Source organism: Stegostoma tigrinum, chromosome 5, assembly GCF_030684315.1.
Source record: "Stegostoma tigrinum isolate sSteTig4 chromosome 5, sSteTig4.hap1, whole genome shotgun sequence".
Lineage (NCBI taxonomy): Eukaryota > Metazoa > Chordata > Chondrichthyes > Orectolobiformes > Stegostomatidae > Stegostoma > Stegostoma tigrinum.
The window spans coordinates 2,242,800-2,268,334 of NC_081358.1; the positions used below are offsets into that span (position 1 = coordinate 2,242,800).

General features: G+C 42.0%; 1 protein-coding gene across 1 annotated transcript in view; it reads right to left on the reverse strand.

Annotated features, from left to right (window-relative positions):
* bmper (BMP binding endothelial regulator) overlaps positions 1-25,535 on the reverse strand; it is an 84,052-nt gene that overhangs the window by 47,475 nt on the left and 11,042 nt on the right. The window contains exons 3-5 of the mRNA XM_059645765.1: positions 12,517-12,616; positions 1,695-1,777; positions 333-423 (exon numbers count right to left, since the gene is read on the reverse strand). Of these exons, the coding sequence (XP_059501748.1) occupies positions 333-423; positions 1,695-1,777; positions 12,517-12,616 (274 nt within the window). The remainder of the gene's footprint in view (positions 1-332; positions 424-1,694; positions 1,778-12,516; positions 12,617-25,535) is intronic.

Below are 25,535 nucleotides of genomic sequence, written 5' to 3' on the forward strand. Positions count from 1 at the left end.
AGTGAGTGTGTGTGTGTGTGTGTGAGAGAGTGTGTTTGTGTGTGTGTGAGAGAGTGTGAGAGAGAGTGTGTGTGTGTGTGTGTGAGTGCGTGTGTGAGTGCATGTGTGAGAGTGTGTGTGTGTGTGTGTATGTGTGAGGGCGTGTGTATGTGTGAGGGCGTGTGTATGTGTGAGGGCGTGTGTGAGAGTGTGTATGTGTGAGGGTGTATGTGTGAGAGAGTGTGTGTGTGTGTGTGTGTGTGTGTGTGTGTGTGTGTGTGTGTGTGTGTGTGTGTGTGGGAGGGGGGGGGGGAGGAGGGGGGTGCAGGTGGGGAAGAGAAGGATTGACTTACCTTGACACACTGGACAGCAGCTTCCCTGCTGCATGATGGGCTTTTTACAGTAGACCACACACAGTACCTCTGATTCTGTAATGACACCTTCCTGCGGGTAACACATGAAAGACAGATTGTTATGTCCGGTTTACACTGCACTGATTATGATTCTGTGTCTGCGCAGGTTCCAGATCTCCACACCAGCTTGACATGGCTTTCTTTGATCCCTCAGAAAACCAAAGCACAGCGGAAAAAAAATCCAAACAACAGGTACAAACATGAGACTGGTTTTAATATGAAAAAAGGGCCCACATTTGTGTGGAAAATGAGTGAAATCCAAGGAGACATCATGAATTTTCACAGTTCCCTGTGTGAATGTATTAAATGCTGCCTGCACTTTTGTTGCTGATAACTTTGATATTTCAAAACTTCCTGCTTCTTTCAAACTTGTGCAAATGGCAATCAATATTTAGCTAAACTCCATTTCATTAATTGATCCTCATGTTCTGTGAGAAGCATTTGTAATTAGTTGTGTCTCAACTACACAATAACTACACAAAAAAAGGTTCAAAGATTCAAGTTAGAATGAGGGAGGAAAATCTTTTGCGTTTATATAGCATCTTTTACAACCTTTTAACACTCCAAAGTGCTTCAATCAATAAGATAGTTTTGAAGTGTAGTCATTTTGCAAGAAAGGAAAATATTGAGAATGTCATGGGCCATTTTATTGAACGGTTCATATGTGGCTTGCTCTGCCACTTTAAAGGGCATTTAAAAGTCAATCGCATTGCTGTGAAATCGGACACATAAGCCTGGATAGGGATGGTGTGGTCCTTTCCCTAATAGTTACAGAGAAATATATAAATTGTGCAGTAAAAAAAACAAGCCATTCAGACAAAAAAGTGAGTACTTTGTTTTTTCTCAACATGACCTTTATCTGATCCTGACAACATATCCTTCTATTCCTTTATCACATAAGATCTAGCTTTGCCATTAAGTTGTGAACTGCCGCAGTATTTAAAGTGTTGCAGCATCTTAAAGGCTCTGTACATTGTCTGAGTTTTTGAAACAATACATCACTTTCTTCGCCCAGAAATATGACAGGGCAGAGACATAGCTGTAGAAGTTGGAACTATGCACAGGAGGGATAAGCTGGTTAGAATGGGGTGTTAGAAGTCTCTCAGGAAAACTGCTTGGTCACTGGAGGGAGATATCTAAGCCTGTGAGCACCAACTCCAAAAACCAATGCATGATCACTCAACACCAATCGTTAACTAAAAATCCCTTCTTAAGTATTAAGCACTCGTTACATCCTCACCATTCAATCCAGACAAACACATTAATACCTGGTTACACACGTGGTGTAGCAGATACACATACCTGACATGTCCGCATGATGCAGGGTTTGGAAGGTACAAGCCAGGCTGCCGAGCTGTTGTATATCTTCCCACCAAACATGCATTCTTATGGAGAGAGGAGACAAAGATATGGATCAGAAGCAGTCAGCAGGCCCAGGAACCATATGAAGGAATGTCACAAGGTAATTACTATAGAGTTGAGAAAGAACACTTAGTCCTTTTCAAAGTTATTACTGAATCTGCTTCATAATTTACATAACAGGTTTAAAAAACACAAATATAGAACAGAGATAACAAAGTGTGAAGCTGGATGAACACAGCAGGCCAAGCAGCATCTCAGGAGCACTAAAGCTGACGTTTTGGGCCTAGGCCTTTCATCAGAGAGGGGGATGGGGAGAGGGTTCTGGAATAAATAGGGAAAGAGGGGGAGGCGGACCAAAGATGGATAGAGGATAAGATAGGTGGAGAGGAGAGTATAGGTGGGGAGGGGGTAGGTCAGTCCGGGGAGGACGGACAGGTCAAGGAGGCGGGATGAGGTTAGTAGGTAGGAAATGGAGGTTCGGCTTGAGGTGGGAGGAGGGGATGGGTGAGAGGAAGAACAGGTTAGGGAGGCGGGGACGAGCTGGGCTGGTTTTGGGATGCAATGGGGGAAGGGGAGATTTTGAAGCTTGTGAAGTCCACATTGATACCATTAGGCTGCAGGGTTCCCAAGCGGAATATGAGTTGCTGTTCCGGCAACCTTCGGGTGGCATCATTAGAACAGACATTAAATATATTTTCTGCAGAATAATTTTCAAACCAAAATAACTTTTTTACACAGAGGGTGGTGGGTACCTGGAACTTGCTGCCAGGGGAGGGGGTGCAAACAGATACTCTAGTGACTTTTAAAGGCCGTCTTGACAAATACGTGAATAGGATGGGAATAGAGTGATACAATTCCCGGAACGGTAGCGGGTTTTAGTTGTGACAGGCAACATGTCAATGCAGGCTTAGAGGGCCCAAGGGCCCGAACCTGTGCTGTAATTTTCTTTGTTCTTTGTTGTTCTAAATCAGTAGTTCAGCTGATACAGTAGAGTTGTAGATGGCATTTAAAAGAGCTGATAATGGGAACTACAGATGCTGGAGAATCCAAGATAATAAAATGTGAGGCTGGATGAACACAGCAGGCCAAGCAGCATCTCAGGAGCACAAAAGCTGACGTTTCGGGCCTGGACCCTTCATCAGAGGGTCCAGGCCCGAAACGTCAGCTTTTGTGCTCCTGAGATGCTGCTGGGCCTGCTGTGTTCATCCAGCCTCACATTTTATTATTTAAAAGAGCTGTTGGGTTTTGGATGTGTGGGTATTTTCATGAATATGGTTTTCATTCGGAGCTGGTGCACTTGGTGTCCTCCGACATGGTTTTTACCTTATAAGCACCTCGTTCTAGTTCACAATACTTCACTGCATCCAAACCATTCTCCTAATTATTTCTTTGGTTCTTCTGTCTTTTATCTTAAATAATTCCAAAGGCTTTTGCCTCCATCGCTCAATCTAAAACTTATTTCACGCTTCTTGTCAAAGTGGTTACATTACTCGTGAAATTACCTTTTACCAACTTGAATACATGTCCCTTCCCAACTCTCTTTGTCTTGGATGTGAAATTGATACATAGTCCTGAATAAAATGGGGCAAATATCAGGTCTGTGTTAAAGATATTGCCTTCGGAGATCCCACCCCACGTCCCTGGCCAACTACTGCAACCTTTAATTGATTTGCTGGTTATAAAGTATTCTAGTTTAGCATCCAGCAACATGCTGAGATTTTAGAAGCAGCAGCCACTCTATCCTGTGTTTCATTTAACCTATTACAGCAATTTGACTTATTCCCAAATATAAGCATCAGTTGGTGACTCTGAGGTTGTAATGTTTGTAGATATGTAAATTTGAGTACAGTTTCTGCCTGTTAAATATGATAGTGGTACTAACACTGCAACAGTGCCCCTAAAGCTAGGTGGGCTGATTAATAAGTGATGAGTTCCTGAGATTCATTTCCACAATTGGTGCATATCTCATCACAGTTCACTGAGGGCTTCTCATTAATAATGTAGAGCAATTTCTGAGAAAGCTTGCCGCTTCCTGATATTTCAATGTAACCAATCTGAATTTGCTTCATATCCCACAACTCCATTCTCTCCAGAAACATGCATAGATATTATTAGAACCTATTTCTACAAGTTTCCTCAATCACATTCACCTGGAACTCATTCAGATGTATTATTCTCAGGGTGGATGGGATGGTGGCTGTTAAAGGCAGTGTGAAAGCTGTGGGGGAACACAGAGTTTCGGACTTAAGAGCTGAATTAGGTCAATCACCCTTTTAAGTCTGCTCCACCATTCAATAAGATCCTGACTGGTCTTAATAAAATTTGAAAGAACTGCAGATGCTGTAAATCAGGAGAAAAAAATAAAGTTGCTGGTAAAGCTCAGCAGGTATAGCAGCATCTGTGGAGGAAAAAACAGAGTTAATGTTTCCTCAGGAGGGTCACCAGAACCAAAACATTAACTCTGTGTTTTTTCCTGCAGAGATGTTTCCAGAGCTCCTGAGTTTTTCCAGCAACTTCTGTTTTTGTTCCTGGTTAGTCATGTCTGTTTGCCCAGTAATACTTTACCAAAAATCGATTTCGCTCACCTTGAATAAATTCAATAACCCAGAGTTCTGCTTTCTGGGGAAGAAAATTCCAAAGACAATCATCGAACAGGAAACATTTCTCCTCATCTTAAAAGTTAGACATCATACTCTTAAACTTAATTCTAGCCTATCCTACAAGAATCATGGAATCCCTACAGTGTGGAAACAGGCTCTTTGGCCCAACAAGTCCACACTGAGCCTCAGAACATCCCCCTATAACCCACCTAATCTACACCTCCCTGAGCACTATGGGCAATTTATCATGGCCAGTCCACCTAGCCTGCACATTGTTGGACTGTGGGAGGGACCCCACACAGACAGTGGCCCGAGGCTGGAATTGAACCCTAGTCACTGGTGCTGTGAGGCTGCAGTGCTAACCACTGGGCCACTGAGCTGCCCCTGTCAGAATCTACCCTGTCAAGTCCTCTTAGGACCTTACCTCTCACCAAGATCACCTTTCATTTTACTGAACTCTAGCATGTAAAGGCCCAACATGCTGAATGTTTCTTTGTCAGAGGAATAAATTTTTATCTCTTCACTAAATTGCTTTGTGATTCATCCTTTTCCAAATCAGAAGGCCAACAATGGACATATGATGTGATCTCAACAAGACCCTTTACAGCTGAAGCAAACATCCCTGCTTTTATGTTCCAATCTCTTTGCATTTACTGGCAACATTCCATTTTCCCTTATAATTGCTGTACCTGCAAACTAACTTTGTGTGACTCATAGAAAAGCACACCCAGATCCTTCTGTGTTTCTAAAGTCTGGAATCTCTCTCCGTTTAAACAGTATCCTGTTGTTCTATTCTTGTCAAAGTGGAAAAGTTCACATTTCCCACAGTGCATTCCATCTGCCAATGTTTCCCCACTCATTTAATCTATCAATATCTCTCTGCAGACTCTCTACCTCCTCTTGACAACTTATTTTCATAGCCTATTATGAGGGCCATGAACAGGCCGAATAGAAAGCAGCTGTTCCCCTTAGTCGAAGGGTCGATAACAAGGGGGATTAATTTTAAACTGAAAGGTAGGATGCTTCAAGGGGATTTGAGAAAAACCTTTTTCACCCAGAGGTTGGTGGGGGTTTGGAAGGCACTGCCTGGGGTAGGTGAGGTGGAAAACCACACAACCTTTAAAACATGTTTGGGTAAGCACTTAAAGTGTCAGAATATTCAAAGCAACTGGCCTACTGCAGGGAAGAGTGACTAGTGTAGACTGTAGTGTATTTTTGGCAGCATAAACCGATAGACTCATAGAGTCCTATGGCACAGAAACGGATTCTTTCGTCCAAATTTGGCCAACCAAACATCCTAAACTGACCTAGTCCCATTCACCAGCATTTTGCCCATGTCCTTCTTAACCCTTCCTATTCATATGCCCAACTATATGCCTTGTAAATGTTGTAATCATGCCAGAATCCACCACCTCCTCTGGCAGCTTTTTTCCTACAGGCACCACCCTCTGTGTGAGAAAGATGCTCTTCAGGTCCTCTCTATAAGGTCACGCCTCAGCCTCCAACAATTAGGAGAACATAACCCCAGCCTACTCAGAGATAATAGGAATTGCAGATGCTGGAGAATCTGAGATAACAAGGTGTAGAGCTGGATGAACACAGCAGGCCAAGCAGCTTCTTAGGAGCAGCTTTCCTGCTCCTCTGATGCTGCTTGACCTGCTGTGTTCATCCAGCTCTACACCTTGTTATCCCAGCTTATTCAGCTTCTCCATAAAGCTCAAACCCTCTAATCCAGGCAATATTCTTGTAAATCTTTTCTGAGCCCTTTTAAGTTTAATAACATCTTTCCTATAGCAGGAAGACCAGAATTGAACATATATTCTAAAAGTGGCCTAACCAATGTCTTGTACAGCTGCATCATAATGTCCCAAATCCTATACTCAATGTTCTGATCAATGAAAGCAAGCATCCCAAACACCTTCTTCACCAGCCTATCTACCAGTGACTCCACTTTCAAGGAACTATGTACCTGTACCCCTAGGTCCTCTTCCAGGACCCTACCATTAAGTGTATAATTCCTGCCCTGATTTGCCTTATGAAAATGAAACACCACAAATTTATCTAAATTAAACTCCATCTGCCCCTCCTCAGTCCATCGGCCCATCTATCAAGGTCCCATTGTACTCTGAGGTAACCTTTTTCACTGTCCACTACACCTCCAATTTTGAAGTCATCCGCAAACTTACTAACCACACTTCTATGTTCACACCCAAATCATTTACATAAATGACAAAAAACAGTGGATCCATCCCAGATCCTTGAGGTCACAGCTTTCCAGTCTGAAAAGCCTGGAAGTCTCCTGCCTTCAAGCAAATTTTGTATCCAATTGGTTAGCTCCCCGGGGTTCCAGGTGACCCACCCTTGCTAACCAGGCTAACCTCAGATAGGCTGAAGGGCCCCTTCAGCCTCTGTATGATTCAATGATTCTATCTTGGTGTAATCAGCTTATTTAGCTTACCATACTTTTGGGTCCTTCATGAAAGTCATTGACGCAGCCTGTAAATAGTTGAGGCCCCAACACTGATCCAAATGGAACTCGACCCATCACAAGTTGTGTTTCCTGTTAGCTAACCAACCCTTTATCCATGCTAACATGTTACTCCTTATTATATATAAACCCTTATGTTGTGATTGTTCTTAATTTGCTCCTTCCCTTTTACTTTGTGATTTTCAAATGTCTTCAGAAAGTTTTCTAAATATTCTACAATGAAGACAGACAAAATATACTTCTTCAACATCTCCATCATTTCCTGGGACAACATCATCAGCTTTTCAGACTTATGTTCTGGAGGATTAACATGAGCTTTAGTTATGTTTTCCTATAGAAACACAATCCTAAACTGTTGAATTTAGCCATGATGTTGCATCTTTCTCAAAGGTAGTTTCTTTGTCACTGTGATATACCCTTGTCGTTAAATAGTTCTTTAAAAATCTGTTGTTGTGCCTCTGCTATCCTACCTTTTAACCTAATTTCCCAGTACTCTGCCTTCATACCGTTATGCAGGTTTAAAACACCAATCTTTGAACAAACTTCTTCCCTTGAAATTGAACATGAAATTTTACCATATAATGATCAGTTTCGCCTGTCTCATTGTTCACTATCAGATTTAGGATAGTCTGCTCCCTAATTGGCTCTAGAATGTACTGTCCAAATAACTTGTTCTGGATACACTACTATGTTACCTCTGCTCAATCGACATGTAGATTAAAGTTAGCCATGAGCAATGTGACATCTTTCTTATATGACCCACTTACTTCTTCCTGTAACTTTGCCCTACAATATAATAGTTTGGAGAAGGGTGGGAGGAGGTGGTAATCTCACAAGTGACCTCCTATTAGCATTCCTCTTTCTTATTTCTCATTAATCTGATACTATATCTTTAACGAATGTAGCTAGCCAGCACATTTTCCTAGCTTCCTGGCATTTTTATAATTAAATATGTTTCAATATTTAGGTCCCAGCTGTACAGACACCTCAGAATCATGTCTCTGTAATGATGTACATCTGTTGTTGTAGGTGACACCTGTTAATCCACTTTGTTACAAATGCTGCATGCATTCAGATACAGAATCATCAACACTGCCTTTTTATTATGTGGCCTTATATTCTATGGCCTTATCTGCCAGTATATTTTTACATTTGTACAGCCTGTCCCAATCTACCATGAACTCATGATCGTTACTCTGATTTATTGCCTGTTGTTTTCTACTGACTAACTACATCTCTTCATACATACCTCCTTCACACCACTATTCAGTTTAAAGACCTCTCTACTTCCCTTGTTAAATGACTCATCAGGTCTCAGCCTGGTTCACATGGAGCTCATCCAATTGGAACAGTTCTAAATTTTACCCAAACTAGTGCCCATGAACTGAAACCAGTGTCCCATGAATCGAAGCCCATTTCGTTAACACTGGTCTTTCTTATTTATCCTGTGAAAATGTGCTAGTGGCTCAAGTAATTTGAATATTTGCTTTTTATTTGTGACCCTGGCTGATCATACTCCCTTTGCTGCAGCTACTTGCTATCTATGTTATCACAGGGACCATGAGAAATGGATCCTACCTCTCCCATTGCAAATTCCTCTCCAGTCCTGACGAGATGTCTCAAGCACTGGTACTGGAAAGAAATTTCTTCTGGGCTCATTCTCTGGGTTGCAAAGAATTGTGTCTTCCTGGAGCAAAGACCCGAACCATCCCCCCCCACCACCACCCTTCTCCGCTTGGCCGAGCTTGTTCTCACCCTCAACAACTTCTCTTTCAACTCCTCTCATTTTCTTCAGGTAAGAGGGGTTGCCATGGGTAACCACATGGGCCTCAGTTATGCCTGTCTCTTCATGGGGTAAGTGGTACATTCCTTGTTCCAGTTCTATTCCGGCCCCTACCCACAACTCTGATACATTGATGATATCGTCGGTGCTGCCTCGCTGTCTCGTCTAGAATTGGAAAACTTCAACAATTTCGCCTCCAATTTCCACCCTGCCCTCACTTTCACCTGGTCTATCTCTGACTCCTCCCTTCCCTTTGTCGACATTTCTGTCTCCATTTCTGGGGAGAGACTGGCCACTAATTTCCATTACAAACACACTGACTCCCACAGCTACCTGGACTATACATCTTCACACCCAACCTTCTGCAAAGACTCCATCCCATTCTCTCAGTTCCTCCGTCTCCGTCGCATATGTTCAGATGAGGCCAACTTCAACAAGGGAGCATCTGAAATCTCCACCTTCTTCCTCAGCCAAGGATTCCCCAGCTCCGTTGTCAAAAAGGCCCTCAATCAGGTCTGACCCACTTCCCGTACTTCTGCCCTCACCCCTGCTCTTCCCTCCCGCAACAGCGATAGGGTCCCCCTTATCCTCACCTACCATCCACCATCATCCGATGCCATTTCTGCCACCTCCAGCAAGATGCCACCACCAAACACAAATTGCCCTCCCCTCCCTTGTCCACCTTCCGCAGGGACCGTTCTCTCCTGGACACCCTGGTCCACACTTCCTTCACCCCCAACACCTCCCCACAGCCCTACGGCACCTTCCCCTGTAACTGAAGGTGCAACACCTGCCCATTTACCTCCTCCCTGCCCAGAATCCAAGGGCCCACACACACCTTCCAGGTGAAGCAACACTTCACCTGCACTTCCAAGAATCTAGTCCACTGCATCGCTGCTCACAATGTGGTGTCCTCTATATTGGGGAAACGAAGCATCAACTTGATGGTTGGTTCAAAGATCGTCTACGTTCTACTCGCAAGAAAGACCCTGAACTACCTGTTGCCTGCCACTTCAATGTACCTCCTTGTTCCCTGGCCAATATCTCGGTCTGCGGCTTGCTACAGTGTTACAGTGAAGCCCAGCACTAGCTGGAGGAACAATGCCTCATTTTCCGCTTGGGGACCCTACAGCCCTCCAGACTCAATATTGATTTCAATAATTTTAGGGCCTAAACTCTCCCATGTCCCAGCCCTCCACCCCACACACCAGGCCTTGTTACCACACAGCCTACCACTACACACCCCCTCTTGTTCATCACTAACAGTCCCCATTAACAACTACTCACCCTCCCAGCCTGACCGTTAGCAACTCCTTTGTCTGTCCAACTGTCTTTCTCTCTCCTTGGGCTCTATCCTATCGGTTACTTCCAACCCCACCCACATCCCTGTTTTCTGCATATAAACTGATGTTTTCCCAGCCGCCATCAGTTCTCAGGAAGGGTCACCGGACCCGAAACGTTAACTCTGTTTTGTCCTCCACAGATGCTGCCAGACCTGTTGAGATTTTCCAGCAATTTTGTTTTTGTTCTTGATTTACAGCATCCGCAGTTCTTTTGTTTTTTTAACAAATTGTGTCTACCCAGCTGACTGTACCACGTTTACATTCCTAATAACTCCAATAAAATATTTTCTTAAATAAGGGGACCAGAGGTGGTCCCAGTGGTCCAGATGTTGTCTCACCAGCACCTTGTACAGCTGCAGGAACACACTAACCCCCTTGAAGTAAGGGCCCACATTGCATTAGCCTTCCTGATTACCTGCTGGGCCTGCGTGCTAGCGTTCTGTGTACAACCCCAATCCTTTTTGTCTTGCAGCTTTTGCTGTTTTTCTCCATTAAATAATACTACATTCTTTTCTCCTCCCTCCCAAAATGAGAAGCTGCACATTTCCCACATTGTACTAGATTTTCTAATCTTTTGCCTGCTTACTCAACCCTGTCAATATCTTCCTGTAAACTGTTTATATTCCTCTTGTGAGTTGCCTTTCCACACACGTCTGTGTTGTGGAGAGAATGTCACAGCTGAAGTTGTTCTCAGAACCGAGAAAGTTAAGGGGAAATTTAATAGGTTTTCAAAATCATGGAGGATTTTAATAAAGATAATCAGGAGAGAAACGATTGTATTGGTAGGAAGACCAGCAACCAGAGGACACATTTAAGAAAATTAGCAAAAAACATGAGGAGAATTGTTTTCATCGGGTTGTGGTGAATTGTAATGCTTTGGCTGACAGGAACGTGAAAGTAAATTCAATCGGCGTTTTCAAAAAGGGTTTAAATAAATGTGTGACAGGAAAGAGTAGGGGGTGTAAAACTAAGTGCAGAGTTCTATCAAAGGCCTGGGAAAAGTATGAATGGCTAAATGGCCTCCCTCTGTGTTACTTGTTTTTAAGGTTTTCATTTCCCTGATAATTTTTGAATTTTAACTCTATATTCTGAATGCTAGGAAGTGAACAATGGTAGAAGAGGCAGATGTGGTTCACAATGGGATTTCAGGTCAATTCAGGAAATAAAGGAAATATTTGTTCTTATAGAATCCTCTGGTGGGATGGCACAGTGGCTCAGTAGTTAGCAATGCCAGGGGCACAGGTTTGATTCCAGTCTTGGGTGACTGTGTGTAGCTTGCATGGTCTCCTGGTTTCCTCCCACGGTCCAAAGATGTGTGCGCTAGGTGGATTGGCCATGCTAAATTGCCCATAGTGTCCAGGGATGTGCACACTAAGTGGACTAACCATTAGAAATACAGGGTTACAGGGATTGGCGGCTCTGGTTGAGATGCTCTTTGAAGGGTTGCAGCAGACGCCATGGGCGGAATGGCCTCTACTGCACGGAGCGGATTCTATGATTCAAACACAAAATATATCACTTAAAACCTTTTGTTTTAGTGAATTGCGACTGTATGAAGAAGTCTGGTCTGACAATTTGAAACATAAACAGAAAGTGACAAGATGCCTTGTCCGTGGCAGTTCTGTGTTGACATAAATGTTTGTTAGGACCCTGGCTTCCAACAACTGCATAAGATATTTGGCCCAGAGAGTGAAAGGGAAATGCCTCCAGAACTGAAAAATTTAACACCAGGACACAACAGGCAGATTTTGCCTGAGGATTAGTCTGAAATCAATGACAAATTCACAGCCTGCCAGTGGAGCCCTCCCAACTGTGGGAGAAGGCAGTAAAAAGGGGGACAATAAAAAAAACAGTATAACTCAACGTAACCCCAGCTAAAGCCCCCAACAGAGTTAGCATTAATTCCAGAAAGTTTCTGTCATAATCCCTACATGGTCTGTTCCAAGTGCAGGGACCACAGCTGGCCATTGCAAGTAACTTCCATAACTCTGGTTTCAGGGATGAATCATTCAGGGGTTTCACATTTTGCTATCCTGTGGGGAAATGTGTACATAGGAGAGTGTGTTTCTACACAAGTGTATGAAAGTCCATTTGTCCATGTGTGCCTGTGCATGGCAGAGTAATTAGTGCTTGTTTTTTATCTTCCATGCTGGTACTCAGCAGGAATTCACTGAGACTGACTGCCCATTGGGACAAGTTACCAGGAAGTTCTGGGCTCAAGGCAAAAATTGTATCCTTAAGAATCGAGGAGAGCAGGAAGAAGCAAGAGAATAAATTTCAGTCCTGATGATGGTCAGTGACCTAGGGAGGTTAAGTGAGGGTGGTGATCAGTCCAGGCTGACTAACGCTGTAAATACTGTGTAAGGTGGAGGAAACTCAATAAAACATTGAAAGTTCTGAAGAGAAAAACCCATTACTGCAGCATGTTGTCAGCTGTGTCAATTCAAACCTTCCGATGGAGAGAATCAGAACTACACAGAATAACACCGTGCCTGCACTCAATCAGAAACACTCGTCAAATGTGGAAAAGGAGGGAATGTTAAAGCACCTTTGCATTTTTCACAACAACCTCCTCGCTGTTTGACAACAAGAGCGCAGTCTTTTGGCAAGGGAGGACATTTTTCTCTTGTACATCTTACTTCTTTGTTCTGTGAGTAAAAAACAAACAGAATCATTGACAATAAACAGGACATCATATTTCCACTGGTTTATAGACTGTTACGTGTATAAAAAGATAATTAACAGTGCAAGAAAACTATCAAAAACAACAATTCCAATAAGAACTTTGAAAAAATAGAGATTGATCTTTTCTGATTTATTGGCCTGAATTTCCTGGAAGATTCAGTACAACTATTGTGTAAGTGTAACATAGTGCCAGTATTTTCACACATCTATCTCACAGAAACAGGCCATTCAGCCCAATGGGCCCATGCTGGTATTTATACTCCACATTGGTCTTCTCAGAGCCCATCAGAATATTGACAGCATTTTGTTTCTTGTAAGTTAATTAGTGTACAAATGATTTAGGTTAGAATTACACCAATTTCCTTGGTTATTCTCAACTCTTCCATCAAAACCAAGTGTTGCTTATTTGCATAATCCTGCCCACCATGCAAAAGACTAGCCCTAGTGATCTTCTACTTATTCCTGTAATGCAGATTAACTCCAAAACATTTAGTCTAAAGTCAACTGATTCTAGCTTGACTAGGATTTCTGGAGTTTAATACTAATATTCTTCATGACTGTTATGAAGTTTCTGCCCTGTGAATCAACAATATACCAAACTAGAACTAGTGCCATCACTGCACTCAAAGGTTTTCAAATTCCCCTCCCCACTCAATCTCCCAAGCCCACATTTCAAGAAGTATGAAGCCAGTGAATTGGGTTTGCCAGCCAGGTCTCCTCAGCTCGGCACAGCGATGTGAGAGGAATGTCAGACTCGCTGCAGTTGACTGGAATTGGTTCTTACAGTACCACAGAGAAAGGAACTAGCTGTGTGGTGAGCTTCTGACAGGCAAGCAAACAAAGTGCTGGAGCTGTGTGGGATCCAGGTGCAGTGCCAGTGAGGTTAAAAGAAGAAGTGATAGTGGAGAAGTGCCAGAAGCAGACTGACCAGCAGTGGAACAGTTTCAATAAAACCAAAGTATGAAGTCACAACAGCACAGATAGACAATTTGTGGCCATTTCTCTGTTGTTGCTTCTAACTAAATATTTATTTAAGAATATAAATAAAGCTTAAAACGTTGCATAATGAATATCTTAGAACTTTAAAAATAAACCTTTTCACTTGACAGAATTAAGGAGTTCTGACTGTTTGCCTGAAGTGAGAATTTTTCTAATGTACAATAAGATGGACTAACTGTAAACGTAAAGCTAAGGTCCATATTCTATTTTGTTGAGGTATGCTGGTGAGCTCAGGCTCATGATTAGCAGTTCCTGCGTGATGTGGGAAACTGCCGGGAGTCTGGATAATCGTGTGTGAAGGAGCTGCCTCCAGCTTGAGCAACTTAATCTCTGGGCTTTGGAGTTTGAGCAGTAGCTTGGAGCTGTGCAGTACATTCGTGAGGCCGAGCGGTTCAGAGACAGCACTTTTCTGCACACGGTCACCCTACATCATCAGGAATTGCAGGCACTGAGGAAATGCATGACTGCCAGACAAATGACTGAGACCAGGCAGATAGTGGGGGAGTCCCCTGAGTGCATCTCACCTGAAAAGAGTTTTTTCAGCTCTGTGAAGGTGAGCGAGAACCAGGGCCTTGGCACTGTGGGTGGTCCAGCTGCTTGTGCTGGTGGGTGGAGGGAACAGGAAGAAGTGTGGAAGGGCAATAATGGTACGGAATTCATTGGTGAGAGGCCACAGATGTGGCACCAGGATGGCATGGTATGTTGCCTCCTAGTTGCCAAGGTGAAGGATGTTACGATATGGCTGAGGAACATTCTGAATGGGGAAGGTGAACAGCCAAAGGTCATGGTCTACGTTGAGGCCAGTGAGATGGGACGAAGGAGAAATGATGACCTACAAATAGATTTTTAAAAGTTTGGTAGGGAATTGAAATGCAGGTCTTTGAAATAGTAGTTTCTGGATTACTCCAGTGTCACACAGCAGTGAGAGTCTGAATAGAAGGATAGAGCAGATGAATGGAGAGATGGTGCAGGAGGGAAGGTTTCAGGCTCCGGAGGCATCGGGATCATTTCTAGGGGTGGTGGGACCTGTAAAAGTTGTATTTGAACTGAAACAGCTACAGCATCCTGGAGGGGAGGATTGCTCATGCTGTGTGGGTGATTTTAACTAGATTGACAAGGGGGATGGGATAGAACAAAGAACAAAGAAAATTACAGCACAGGAACAGGCCCTTCGGCCCTTCAAGCCTGCGCCGATCAAGATCCTCTGTTTAACCTGTCATCTATTTTCTAACGGTCTGTGTCCATTTGCTCCCTGCCCATCCATGTACCTGTCCAAATATATCTTAAAAGACACTAATGTGTCTGCGTCTACCACCTCTGCTGGCAACGTGTTCCAGGCACCCACCACCCTCTGTGTAAAGAAATTTCCACGCATATCTCCCTTAAATTTTCCTCCTCTCACTTTGAACTCATGACCTCTATTAATTGAATCCCCCACTCTGGAAGCTGATAAGTAGTTCAGAGGGGAGAGAAACTGCAAGGAATTAGAAGTTAAAACTTTGGAAAGCAGAGGAAACATATGCTAGATAAGGAAGCAAAGCGAAGCGGGATATATTTTAATGCAAGGAGCATAAGAAATTAGACAAATGAGCTGAAGGCATAGTTAAACATGTAAGAGCATGATAACATAGCCATGACCACATAGGGGGATGATCACAAAGTTTTCAGATAGCAGAAACATTAGCAGAGAGGAGGTTGGCCATAAACTGCTGACAGATATAAATGAATTGATCAAGTAGGCAGACCAAGGCTATGTTGGAACTGTTTGAAATACTGGGTAGACCACAAGTGGAATATGCTGTGCAGTCTGGTCACTACGTTTTTGAAAGGATGTGACATTTTTTGACTGAGATCACAGAAGATTTTACAGGATGCTGCCTGAGCTAGAAGGTCTGAACTGAGGAAAGATTGATTTGGCTGGACAGAGATAATAGGAACTGCAGATGCTGGAGAATCCAAGATAACAAAGTGTGTAGATGGATGAACACAGCAGGCCAAGCAGCATCTCAGGAGCACAAAAGCTGATGTTTTCGGGGTCTAGGCCTGAAACGACAGCTTTTGTGCTCCTGAGATGCTGCCTGGCCTGCTGTGTTCATCCAGCTATACACTTTGTTATCTTGTATTCGGCTGGAGTTGCATTGTATAGAGCAGTGAGGGGTGAGAGGCAATCTTATGGAGATGTATAAGATTATGCGGGGCTAAGGAAGGTGGATAAGATGGCACAGTTTCGTTAGAAGAGGTATCAATGACCAAATCTGAGGTAAGAGATAAAAGACTGAGAGGAGAGTTGAGCAGAATTATTTTTAAACCCAGAAGATATCAGGAACTCAGTGCCTGAAAAGTTGGTCAAGTGAGAAACTCTCATAACATTTAAGCAGTATTTAGATATTCACTGTCATTGTCAAAATGTCCAAGGCAGCGGGCCAAGAGCTGGAAAACTGGATTAGCATTATCAGATCTTTGTTCATTGGCATGGACACAATTGGCTGAATGGCCTCATTCTATGCTGTAAACATCTATGAGTCTATGAGGAAAAGGAGGATATATAGCAATAGATGCTAAGAGTGAGATGTCAGGCTAGTAATCCCAGTCAACTCACTATTGTTCCTACAGATGGCAGTACATTTGCACTTATTACATTCCAGTAAGTTCCACGGCATTATAGGGGGCTTAAAGAGTTAAATCACATGGAAATCTAGGACTCCCATTTTCTCTGGATCCTGGGGGTCAATTCATGATACACTGTCTCCCATGTTGGCTTCTCAACAACGAGGTAAAGGAAGAATAAGTTCTTTAGGTTCCAAGAATGGTCAAGTGTAACTTTCTCCACTGTCCGATGTATGAAGTATAAAACCTGCATTGATATTTTTTATTGTCTAGTGTTTAAGACATCTGCAGTCGAGTTAATAAATTTAAACTCTGGTCTGCCATAAACCGCGATGGAAGGTCGAACCAAATTCCTTTGCGATGGCATAAACCTATATTTAGGTTAGCAATTCTGCATTCTATCTTTCATGAAATCAATAAAATTGGAGTAACATCTGTGTCAAATTCAGTTAATGAAGTGGTCATGAGAGAGACGGAATTCAATAATTATATGTTATACAGCAAACTCCAATGACATGTTTCATCAATGCAAAACCAATGATTAATGTAATAATGAGCCATGCTGCAGATTGAGGACTGCATATTAATACCAGGTTCCTTTCCCTGGCTTATTAATGAAGGCTATCATTCATGATTCATCACTTGCTAATAAAAAGGATCGCAGTAAAGTTATTCCTTCTTGCAAACAAAAAATAACTGCCACAAGTTTGCATTGTTTGGTTCGTGACCTTTAACCTATACGGGAAATGGATTGATGATCGCTCTAAATTAATTTCTCTTAGTCAGTTAGTTAGCCTCACTGCATAGCTTATTGGAGAAAATCTTTATTATGAGATTTTCTGAATAAACATAGCTGTGCTGTTGTCACTGTGCCATTTAGGCAATGAAAGTTCTTAGTTTAGTTGTGACTTTGTTTAGGGTTACCCAATAACACTGAGCAGTTCCATAATTGGTTAATGAGCTATGTAAAACACAACAGGCCATCAAGACGACCAGCTAGTGGCTCCTGTGTTGGGCAAATGTCAGGTTGTTTTTCACTATGTTGTTAATACTCCAATCTGTAGGCTAGTTCAACAGACAGGCAGATCTGTACATCAACATGTGTCCCTGCCTGCAAGGCACAAGGGTAATAACACTCAAGAAGCACACCCCATAAAAACAGTCCAGCAGCATGCTATTTCCATGAAGGTTATGAGTATGTGGTTGTCTAGTTGCATAAGACGAGAGAATTTAGTATGGTGAGATTGTTTCCTCTGGAGGAACGGTCTAGATCAGTGGTGGAGGAATTGAACAATCTCAAAATGAGCATGACTGTTTAACTTCAGCATTCAGGAAATCTCTGTTGGTCAGCAGGATAAAATATAAAGAGGTCTTCATGTTCATCCTCTCCTGAGTCCTTACTTCAGGCATGAAGTGGGTAGCTGTGCATAGGACAGGTTTCAGTGTGAGTATGCCATAAAACTTAGCGTAGAAACAGGACATTCAGCCTAAACAGTGTTTTACAATGCACACAAATCATTTTCTATCCTTACTCATCGAACGCTATCACCATATTGTCCCATTTCTTTCTCCCTCAAGTGTTCACTCAGTTTCCCCATTGATGCATCCATACAATTCAACTAAACCACTGTCTGTGGAAACAGGTTCCACAATCCCACCACTCTAAGTCAAGAACTTTCACCTGAATTCCTGACTGAATTTATTAGTGGCTGGCATTTTAGTAGATGTTAATTCTAATCTCCACCGCAAGACGAAACATCTCAAATTCTATCCAATGAAACATTTTGTAATCTGAAAGACCTCTATCAGGCCACTCTGCAATCTGCTCTTTCCTAGAGAAAAGAGAAATAATTTGTTTAGTCTTTCCTGTTAGCTAAACTGTCTCATATCCTCAACTGATTTACAGAAGGAAAGGTTGTTTTCTGAGAACAATACGGGCTTCAGCCAGTACAACTACTGTTGGAGTCTCTGGCACAGTTAACATTTGTTGCACGTTCCGAATTGCCCCTGTACTGATCAGCACTCTAGGCTATTTCAGAGGGTAGTTGAGAGTTGACCACTTTTCTGTGAATCTGGAGTCACATGTGAACCAAACCAGGTAAGGATGGAGATTTCCTTCCCTAATGAACATTAGTAAATCAGATAAATTTACACAACAATTAACAATGGTTACACATTAACATTAGGTGCACTTTTACTTCCAAATTTTATTGAAATCAAATTTCACCATCTGCTTGGTAGAATTTGAACCTACATTCTGGGAACAATAACCAGTACACCAGATTACCAGTCCGGTGACATCAGTACATCACTGATCCCCATACACAGGTTTAAATAGAAAAGTAAAATTCAAATCACAAAATAAAATATCTGCACATAGCATCCAGAGTCCAATACCCTGATGATTGTTTTTCACAAAGGCCAATTGATCAGAAAATAAACTACAAGATGCTGCGTTAATTAAAAAGAAAGAAAGTGTTCCTTCAGCTCAAACTCTTTGGCTGTAAATAAACCATGTCATGACATTTAACTTTCAACAGTTGTTGTCAATGTTGCTTAAAGTATTTCCAAAATGTTTTTCAAAAAAAAGAGTGAAAATCCTGCTGGGGGAGGCTGTCATTTCATTCTGTTGGCAGCGTGCCTGCCTGCTCCTGGAAACAGAAACCCTGCTGAAGGAATTAGGAGCCAGGGACTCATAGCCTAAACAAGCCTGGCTGGATAAACAAGCATTAATTACCCAACTTTCTATTTTGTTCAGAATTACTGCAGGAAAACAGGCTATACAGCCAACAGTTCTACACTGGTGTTTTTCCTCCACAGAGGTGCTGTTTCCTTCCTTCTTTGTCACCTTTTTCTTCATCCACCTGCCAAACCCATTCTTAAATAGCCTCTGTTTTAATGATTCTTTTTTTAATAGGCTCATATAATCCTTTGTGTAAAAGAAGTTCTTCCGACCCTCGATCCTAAATCTCTTCCATTTAATCTTATAGCTACACCCCTTAAATCAGGCCAGCAATCACTGGAAACAATCTAACTTCTCATAGTTTACAAGATATAATTGGGATTACAAAGACAATAGAAGGAAGGAGAAATATAGAATTCAGAGCAGACTCACACACATTAAAACACATACATGCTTTTGTATACGCACACAAACACACAAGCAATCACACACAAATTGATACAGACACATAAAGCAATAGACAAGTGCGCTCACATTCATCCTCACACAATTAGCAGAGTCAATCACGCTCCTAGTCTCTCTCTCACACACACACACACACACACACACGCACACACACACAAGCACACACACACAAGCACACACACACAAGCACACACACACAAGCACACACACAAGCACATCAGAACAATGGATCATAGCAGAGGATTGAGAATTCATTAATGCAAGATGAAGCTGTTCTCAATATTGTAATACAACAACCACATTGTCTTATTGTAGCAAATTCATCAGTAAACATGTCCCTCCATATGGAGAATCTATTGTTATTTCTGGGATAATAGAGAGGATTGGAGGCAGAGGAGTGTTTCCCATGAGAATTCATCGATGGTAAATCACATTCAGTCATTTCTGCATCATGGGACCTATCATAAGTATGTTAAATCTTCATTTTGTTCATGCATTTTACCTTCGGGGAAGATTTCCTGTTTTGTTCATGTAACAGAATCATAAATCTGTTTATCAAGACCAGATTCACCAGTTAGTTAGCTTCCCTCCCCTCTAGCTCTCAGTGTTTGGACTAACAGAATGAGACTTCCAAACATGCAATTGGCCTTTTCTAATTATTTGATTACACCCAGTTGAAGTGGAAAAGGTAGCAAAGCACACAAGCTTACTGGTTGACATTTCCCCACACTGCCAATTGCCCTCCCGATTTGACTGGCCCCTGAGGAACACTTCAAGCAATGCAGTCCTTGATTGACATTGTCCGCTGTTGGAGGCCTGCCAACCAAAGAGAAGTTAAGTGAAGATTTGAGAATGAAATAGTCTGGCAGGGATTTGGAATTGGCAGTTTGACTCACAGCGCTTTGTAGGGGTTCCATTCTACAACTCTTTGCTTAAACATTGCCCAGAGGGCCTCTGTTATGTCAAGGTCTATGTAGAATATTTTAGTCAAGTCTTTTCAGGAACCTTTTGAAAAAATGATTTGACTCTAGAGTCTAGTAGCAATCAGCTCACATGGATTAGCGCTCTAGGCAATAAATCCTCTCCATCAGTTAGATTAAATGTTTTGGCTCAGGGAACATAGAGTTTGTACAGAATTTATTTACTGCTTCATGCTCATGACAAATACGAGTTATTGCTTCAAATAAACAAGCAACTCGGTGAGCTGAACTACTCAACAGAAAATCTGTCAGAGAGAAGGTGAACATTTCTTCATGCACTGTTACAAAGAATGGTAACACTGATGAAAATAAAGGATTTGCATTTATCTAACACACATACACTGTAGAATAATGTGCTTTCAAAGGGTAGTCTCTGTTTAATGTACAAAACATGGCTGACTGCTTCATAGAAAGGTCCCAACAGCCGCAGTGACCAAATCTTCTGTTGTTTTCGGTGATTTTAGTTGAGGAATAAATGTTGTTACGGCAGTATGGGGAATCCCTTTGCAATTCCATAGGAGTAACTGCGGTATTTTTGTGCCAAACTGAAAGGGTAGATAAAGTCTCTCATCTGATATCTGGCACCTTCTGACAGTGCAACTTCCCCGCCCCCCCCCCCAGATTACTGGCCCTCTGACACTTCCTCAGTCATAACCCTCCAACAGCACAGTACTGTTTCAGTCTGGACTCTCAGAAAGTGCAGCACTTCATCAATAGTGATAAGAATTTTAACTCTAGATACTGCCAGACCAGAAGCCACTATTATGGGGACATTCTTTTTATGAATGGAAGAGTTTAGGTTCAGAATGATAGTCCTTATCCATCTTCAACAACAATCATAGTTCTCACTTTACTGACTGTGTGAAATGAACCTGGGAAGCCTTGGTATAAGTGCTTGTGGGTAATGAGGCAAGAGCAGAGACGTTCTGCTAATTTGGCCCCCCTCATACAACCACGGTAGGATCAGTGAATGCGAGGTATCCCTGGGCGGCTCAGTGCTGTTATTTGTGGAGCTGGTTGGATTGCGGGGGACGGGGGTTAGAGGTGGTGATGTGAAACAGCAGATGGCGCTTAATGCTGTAAACTGCTGCCATGATGCTGAGCCTCTTGAAATGCAAAACGTTTTGTTCCCTGGTTACAATATCGTCCAACTTCATGAGCATAAGTAATATTTTCAAAAGAAAACTTGAAGGAAGCTAATCTTACAGTACAAAGCACCAACTGGGCCAGCAGCAAATCACTAAGCTAGTTTGAAGCCAACTGTCTTAATATCTCTAAGTGGAAATAATTCAGTTCACAGTCACACTGGGCATCGAACAACAAGCTAACAGCTGGTTTTTGTTGTTGCTATATAAGTCCTCTTCCACAACTGGCAAACATCCCGATGAAATCTGGTGGGGTGATGGGTTCATTCAACCTCAAGAGAGCAGAGAGGCACTACCTTCTATCAAAAACACACAAAAATGTTTCAATGAAAGACCTTCAGTAGATATTTTCTGCCCTCTGAAGGTGCAATATAAATCAAACAGCCTGGGGTAATTTTGGTGAGTGCTCAACTGTTCCCATGTCACTCAGCAATTATTCGTTCATTTAAACATGACCTGCAATTTTGTGCTTCTCTCCCATAGAAGCCTTTGTGTCCTCTCAAGTTCAATGCAAAATTACTTTGATTATCGCAACTAAAAAATTATAATAAAAGTGTCACAGAAATATTCAATACATTAAGTTGAACTTCAAAAGGGATCTTTCAAACCAGTGAGTGAACTAGTAATGTCAATTTTGGTGAATGGGGTTTTGAGACAGAGAGCTCTGTGCCTGGAATTCAGGGATTCCTCAGTGATTGGGACAGGGTGTGGAATCCTCGGTGCAGTTTCTACACATGACTGGTCTTCCTGTAAATGGGTCCCATGTCCATTATGATCAGGAGTCTACCCCTAATGCCTAATTTCTAGTCTATGAGGGTAATAGGTTCAAGACAGAATACCATCTCCCTGTCCCTGCACTCACCCTCCTGGAACATCTGGATAACAAGGGCATTTACGTCAGACTCCTATTTATTGACTTTTGCTCCACCTTCAAAACCACAATTCCAAACAAACTCAGACCTAGGACTCTGCTGCCCCATCTGCCACTGGATCCTCAACCTCCAGACCCACAGACCACAATCAGTAAGGATAGGTGTCAACAATTCCTTTACCATAATCTTCAAGACCAGAATCATGCAAGGCTGCACTCTCAACCCCTTACTATATTCCTTGTACACTCACCACTGTGAGGTCAAGTTCAGCACTAACACCATTTAAAAATTTGCTGATGACACCACCATATTGGGTCGGATCTCAAATAATGATGAGATAGAGTTCAGGAAAGAAATTGACAGCTTAACGGCATGATGTAAAGACACCAATCTCTCCCTCAATGTCAGCACAATGAAGGAACTGGCCATCGAGCTCAGGAAGCAAGTGGAAGACATATTCCAGGACCCTCTCTGTAGCTGTAGCACTATATTTTGCATTCTGTTCTGTTACCCTGATGTACTTGCGTAAGGTATGATTCGTCTGGTTAGCACGCAAGACAATGCTTTGTACAGTACTCGGTACATATGATAATAATAAATCAAAGCAAATCAAACCAAAATGCAGCCTCAGAACAACGAAAAACTAATCCGATAACCTGAATATTTAAACCTGCAAATACCCTAATTTGAGGTTATCCAACCACCTCAGATATCAAATTAACATTTTAGCGAGACAAAGTTGACTATAAATCATCAGGGCAATGATGTATAAACAGCAAATGAATGAATAAAATAATAAATTTCATTTTTCTTCTGAAAATTGGTTTGGCTATTATTCTGTACTACTCACCAAAGAGAAAACATACTACGTCGTCCCTGCTAGTGGTCTAAATGCAGCCTATTGACTTGAAGAATTTCTGAAACTGGTCAGTCCTAAATGTAATGAGAGAATGTACTCTGACTTTACTGCAAGATGCCCTGGAACTTGAACCCTTTTGTTCCCATACTTTTCAGCTGGCTTGGAAACCAAAGGCTTTCTCCCAGTTTCCTTGCCCATTGATTGACCAATAGAGCAATTAAGGTCACAAAAAGACTCCCTGTCTAGGAATTCCTTCTTAAACAGAGTGATGAGCATTCCATCCATATACTTTTGCATTAATATTGACTGGGTTTTATTTTAAATGGACCCTCAACGCCTGAAGCAAGTTGCATTATATTACAGTTTATGTAGGTTGTATGTGGACCATGTCCCTTTAAGCAATAAGTCATTGATTGATCGATTGGCTTATTGTCACGTGTACCTAAGTACAGTGAAAGTTTTGTTTATGAGTAGTACAGGCGGATCATAGTAAGCAAGGAAATACTTACCATAGGGTGAAAGAAGAAACTTGGACAGAGGCATACAGGTTACTTCGTACAGGGTGTGTGTTAAGCAAGATCAACATTAGCAAGATTATTTGAAGTTTGAGAGTCCATTCATCAGTCTAATAATGGCAGGGAAGAAGCTGTTCTTGAACCTGCTGCTGCGTGTTCAGTCATTTTGATCTTTTATAGAGTGCATAGCTTTGGAATAAAAACCTCTCTGTTAGGTGGCATCAATATGTGTCCATTTTCTCTTTGCTCTAACTGGAGCCGAGCAACTGCCTAGTACAGGATCAATTAGATTCTATGGATTCAAACCCCTGTAAGTTACACATAAAAAGGAACATTTTACTAAAAATTGCATCAAAAGTCTTTACAAGGCCAAATAGCCAAAGGGTCTAAGCATATGAGAGTCACAAACAGCCAATTGTTTTAAAACTTACAGTCTCACAAAATCTGGCACTTGAATCTTACAATATCATTGGGGAAAATAACATAATTTGCTTTGTTTTCTTTTTCTGCAGAGTTTTGACAAACAAGGAAATCTTTCAATGCTTGAACCCCAAGTGCAGAGTCTGGCTCACCAGGAGATCCAGAGAAATGAGTGTGCAATCTCCAGTGCTCCTGCTAATCCAGTTAATCCAATTAACAGCTAGAAGATTGGGAATGATGCTGACCTCTCACACAAGTTGAAGTCACTCACTCCTCTCAGTGAGATTCCCCATTCGAACTCGCACATTGCACAACATACTCTCTGAAAACGCACACTGAGAGGGTGGGTGTGATGAAAAGGTGAGTTTTGACACTGAAGGTACCGTAACAAAAACATGGATGGAGAGAAAGTAATATGTTTTTATATTCACTGAGAAAAGTTGTTCATATTAGTCATTGTAATTTGCCATCCTTTGCTTTGAGGTTGTCGTTGACTGAAGGTTGTGATTTTCTGCCTTGACTCCTTATGTGACATAATAGAGCAATTTCTCAATCCTTTAGCCTTTGGCACATGGGGCAGGACATCTCATGAGACATTGGGATCTGGAGTGCAAGATTTTCTTCTTTTTCTTCCTATTCTGGCCACAATATTACGGTAGTACATTCGCCAACTTTAGGTACATTTAAGTCATCATTGGATAAGCATATGGACATACATGGAATAGTGTAGGTTAGATGGGCTTGAGATCGGTATGACAGGTCGGCACAACATCGAGGGCCGAAGGACCTGTACTGTGCTGTAATGTTCTATAATATTAGTAGAATGAATTTGAATTTATGGGAGTTTTGCCTGAGGGATGGTGGAATTGGCTTCAAGGACACAAGTGTTTGTGTGATGGTCCTCCTAATGGATCTGGAAGATGAGATAGAAACTTTGCAAATAAAATTTCTTGCACTCTTATCGGCCATGGATAAGCACAGTCCGGATCTCAAAGCAGCTCTGTAAATTAGGAGCTTTGCTGACTTGCAGAGTTCTTTGTTGTCACACTCTTACTGCTGCAGCTTATAGAAGGCTGAACTGGTGCAGCTGATCTGGTGTCAGTATCCCTGTCTTTTGGGAGAGGTGGCTGCAATGATGTAGGAAGTGCTCAACATATTCCAGAATATTTCATTCAACATCTATGGAACCTGGAATGTTTGGCTAACCAGATGTGAGTTGATATTTGACAAAAACAGTCAAAGTCAGGCTGATATTCTTGCATACAGAAAGGAAGAGATCAAGAGGATCTTGGTCATCTCTAGAAAAGAGGAGACTTGGGTTGGCCAAACAGATATCT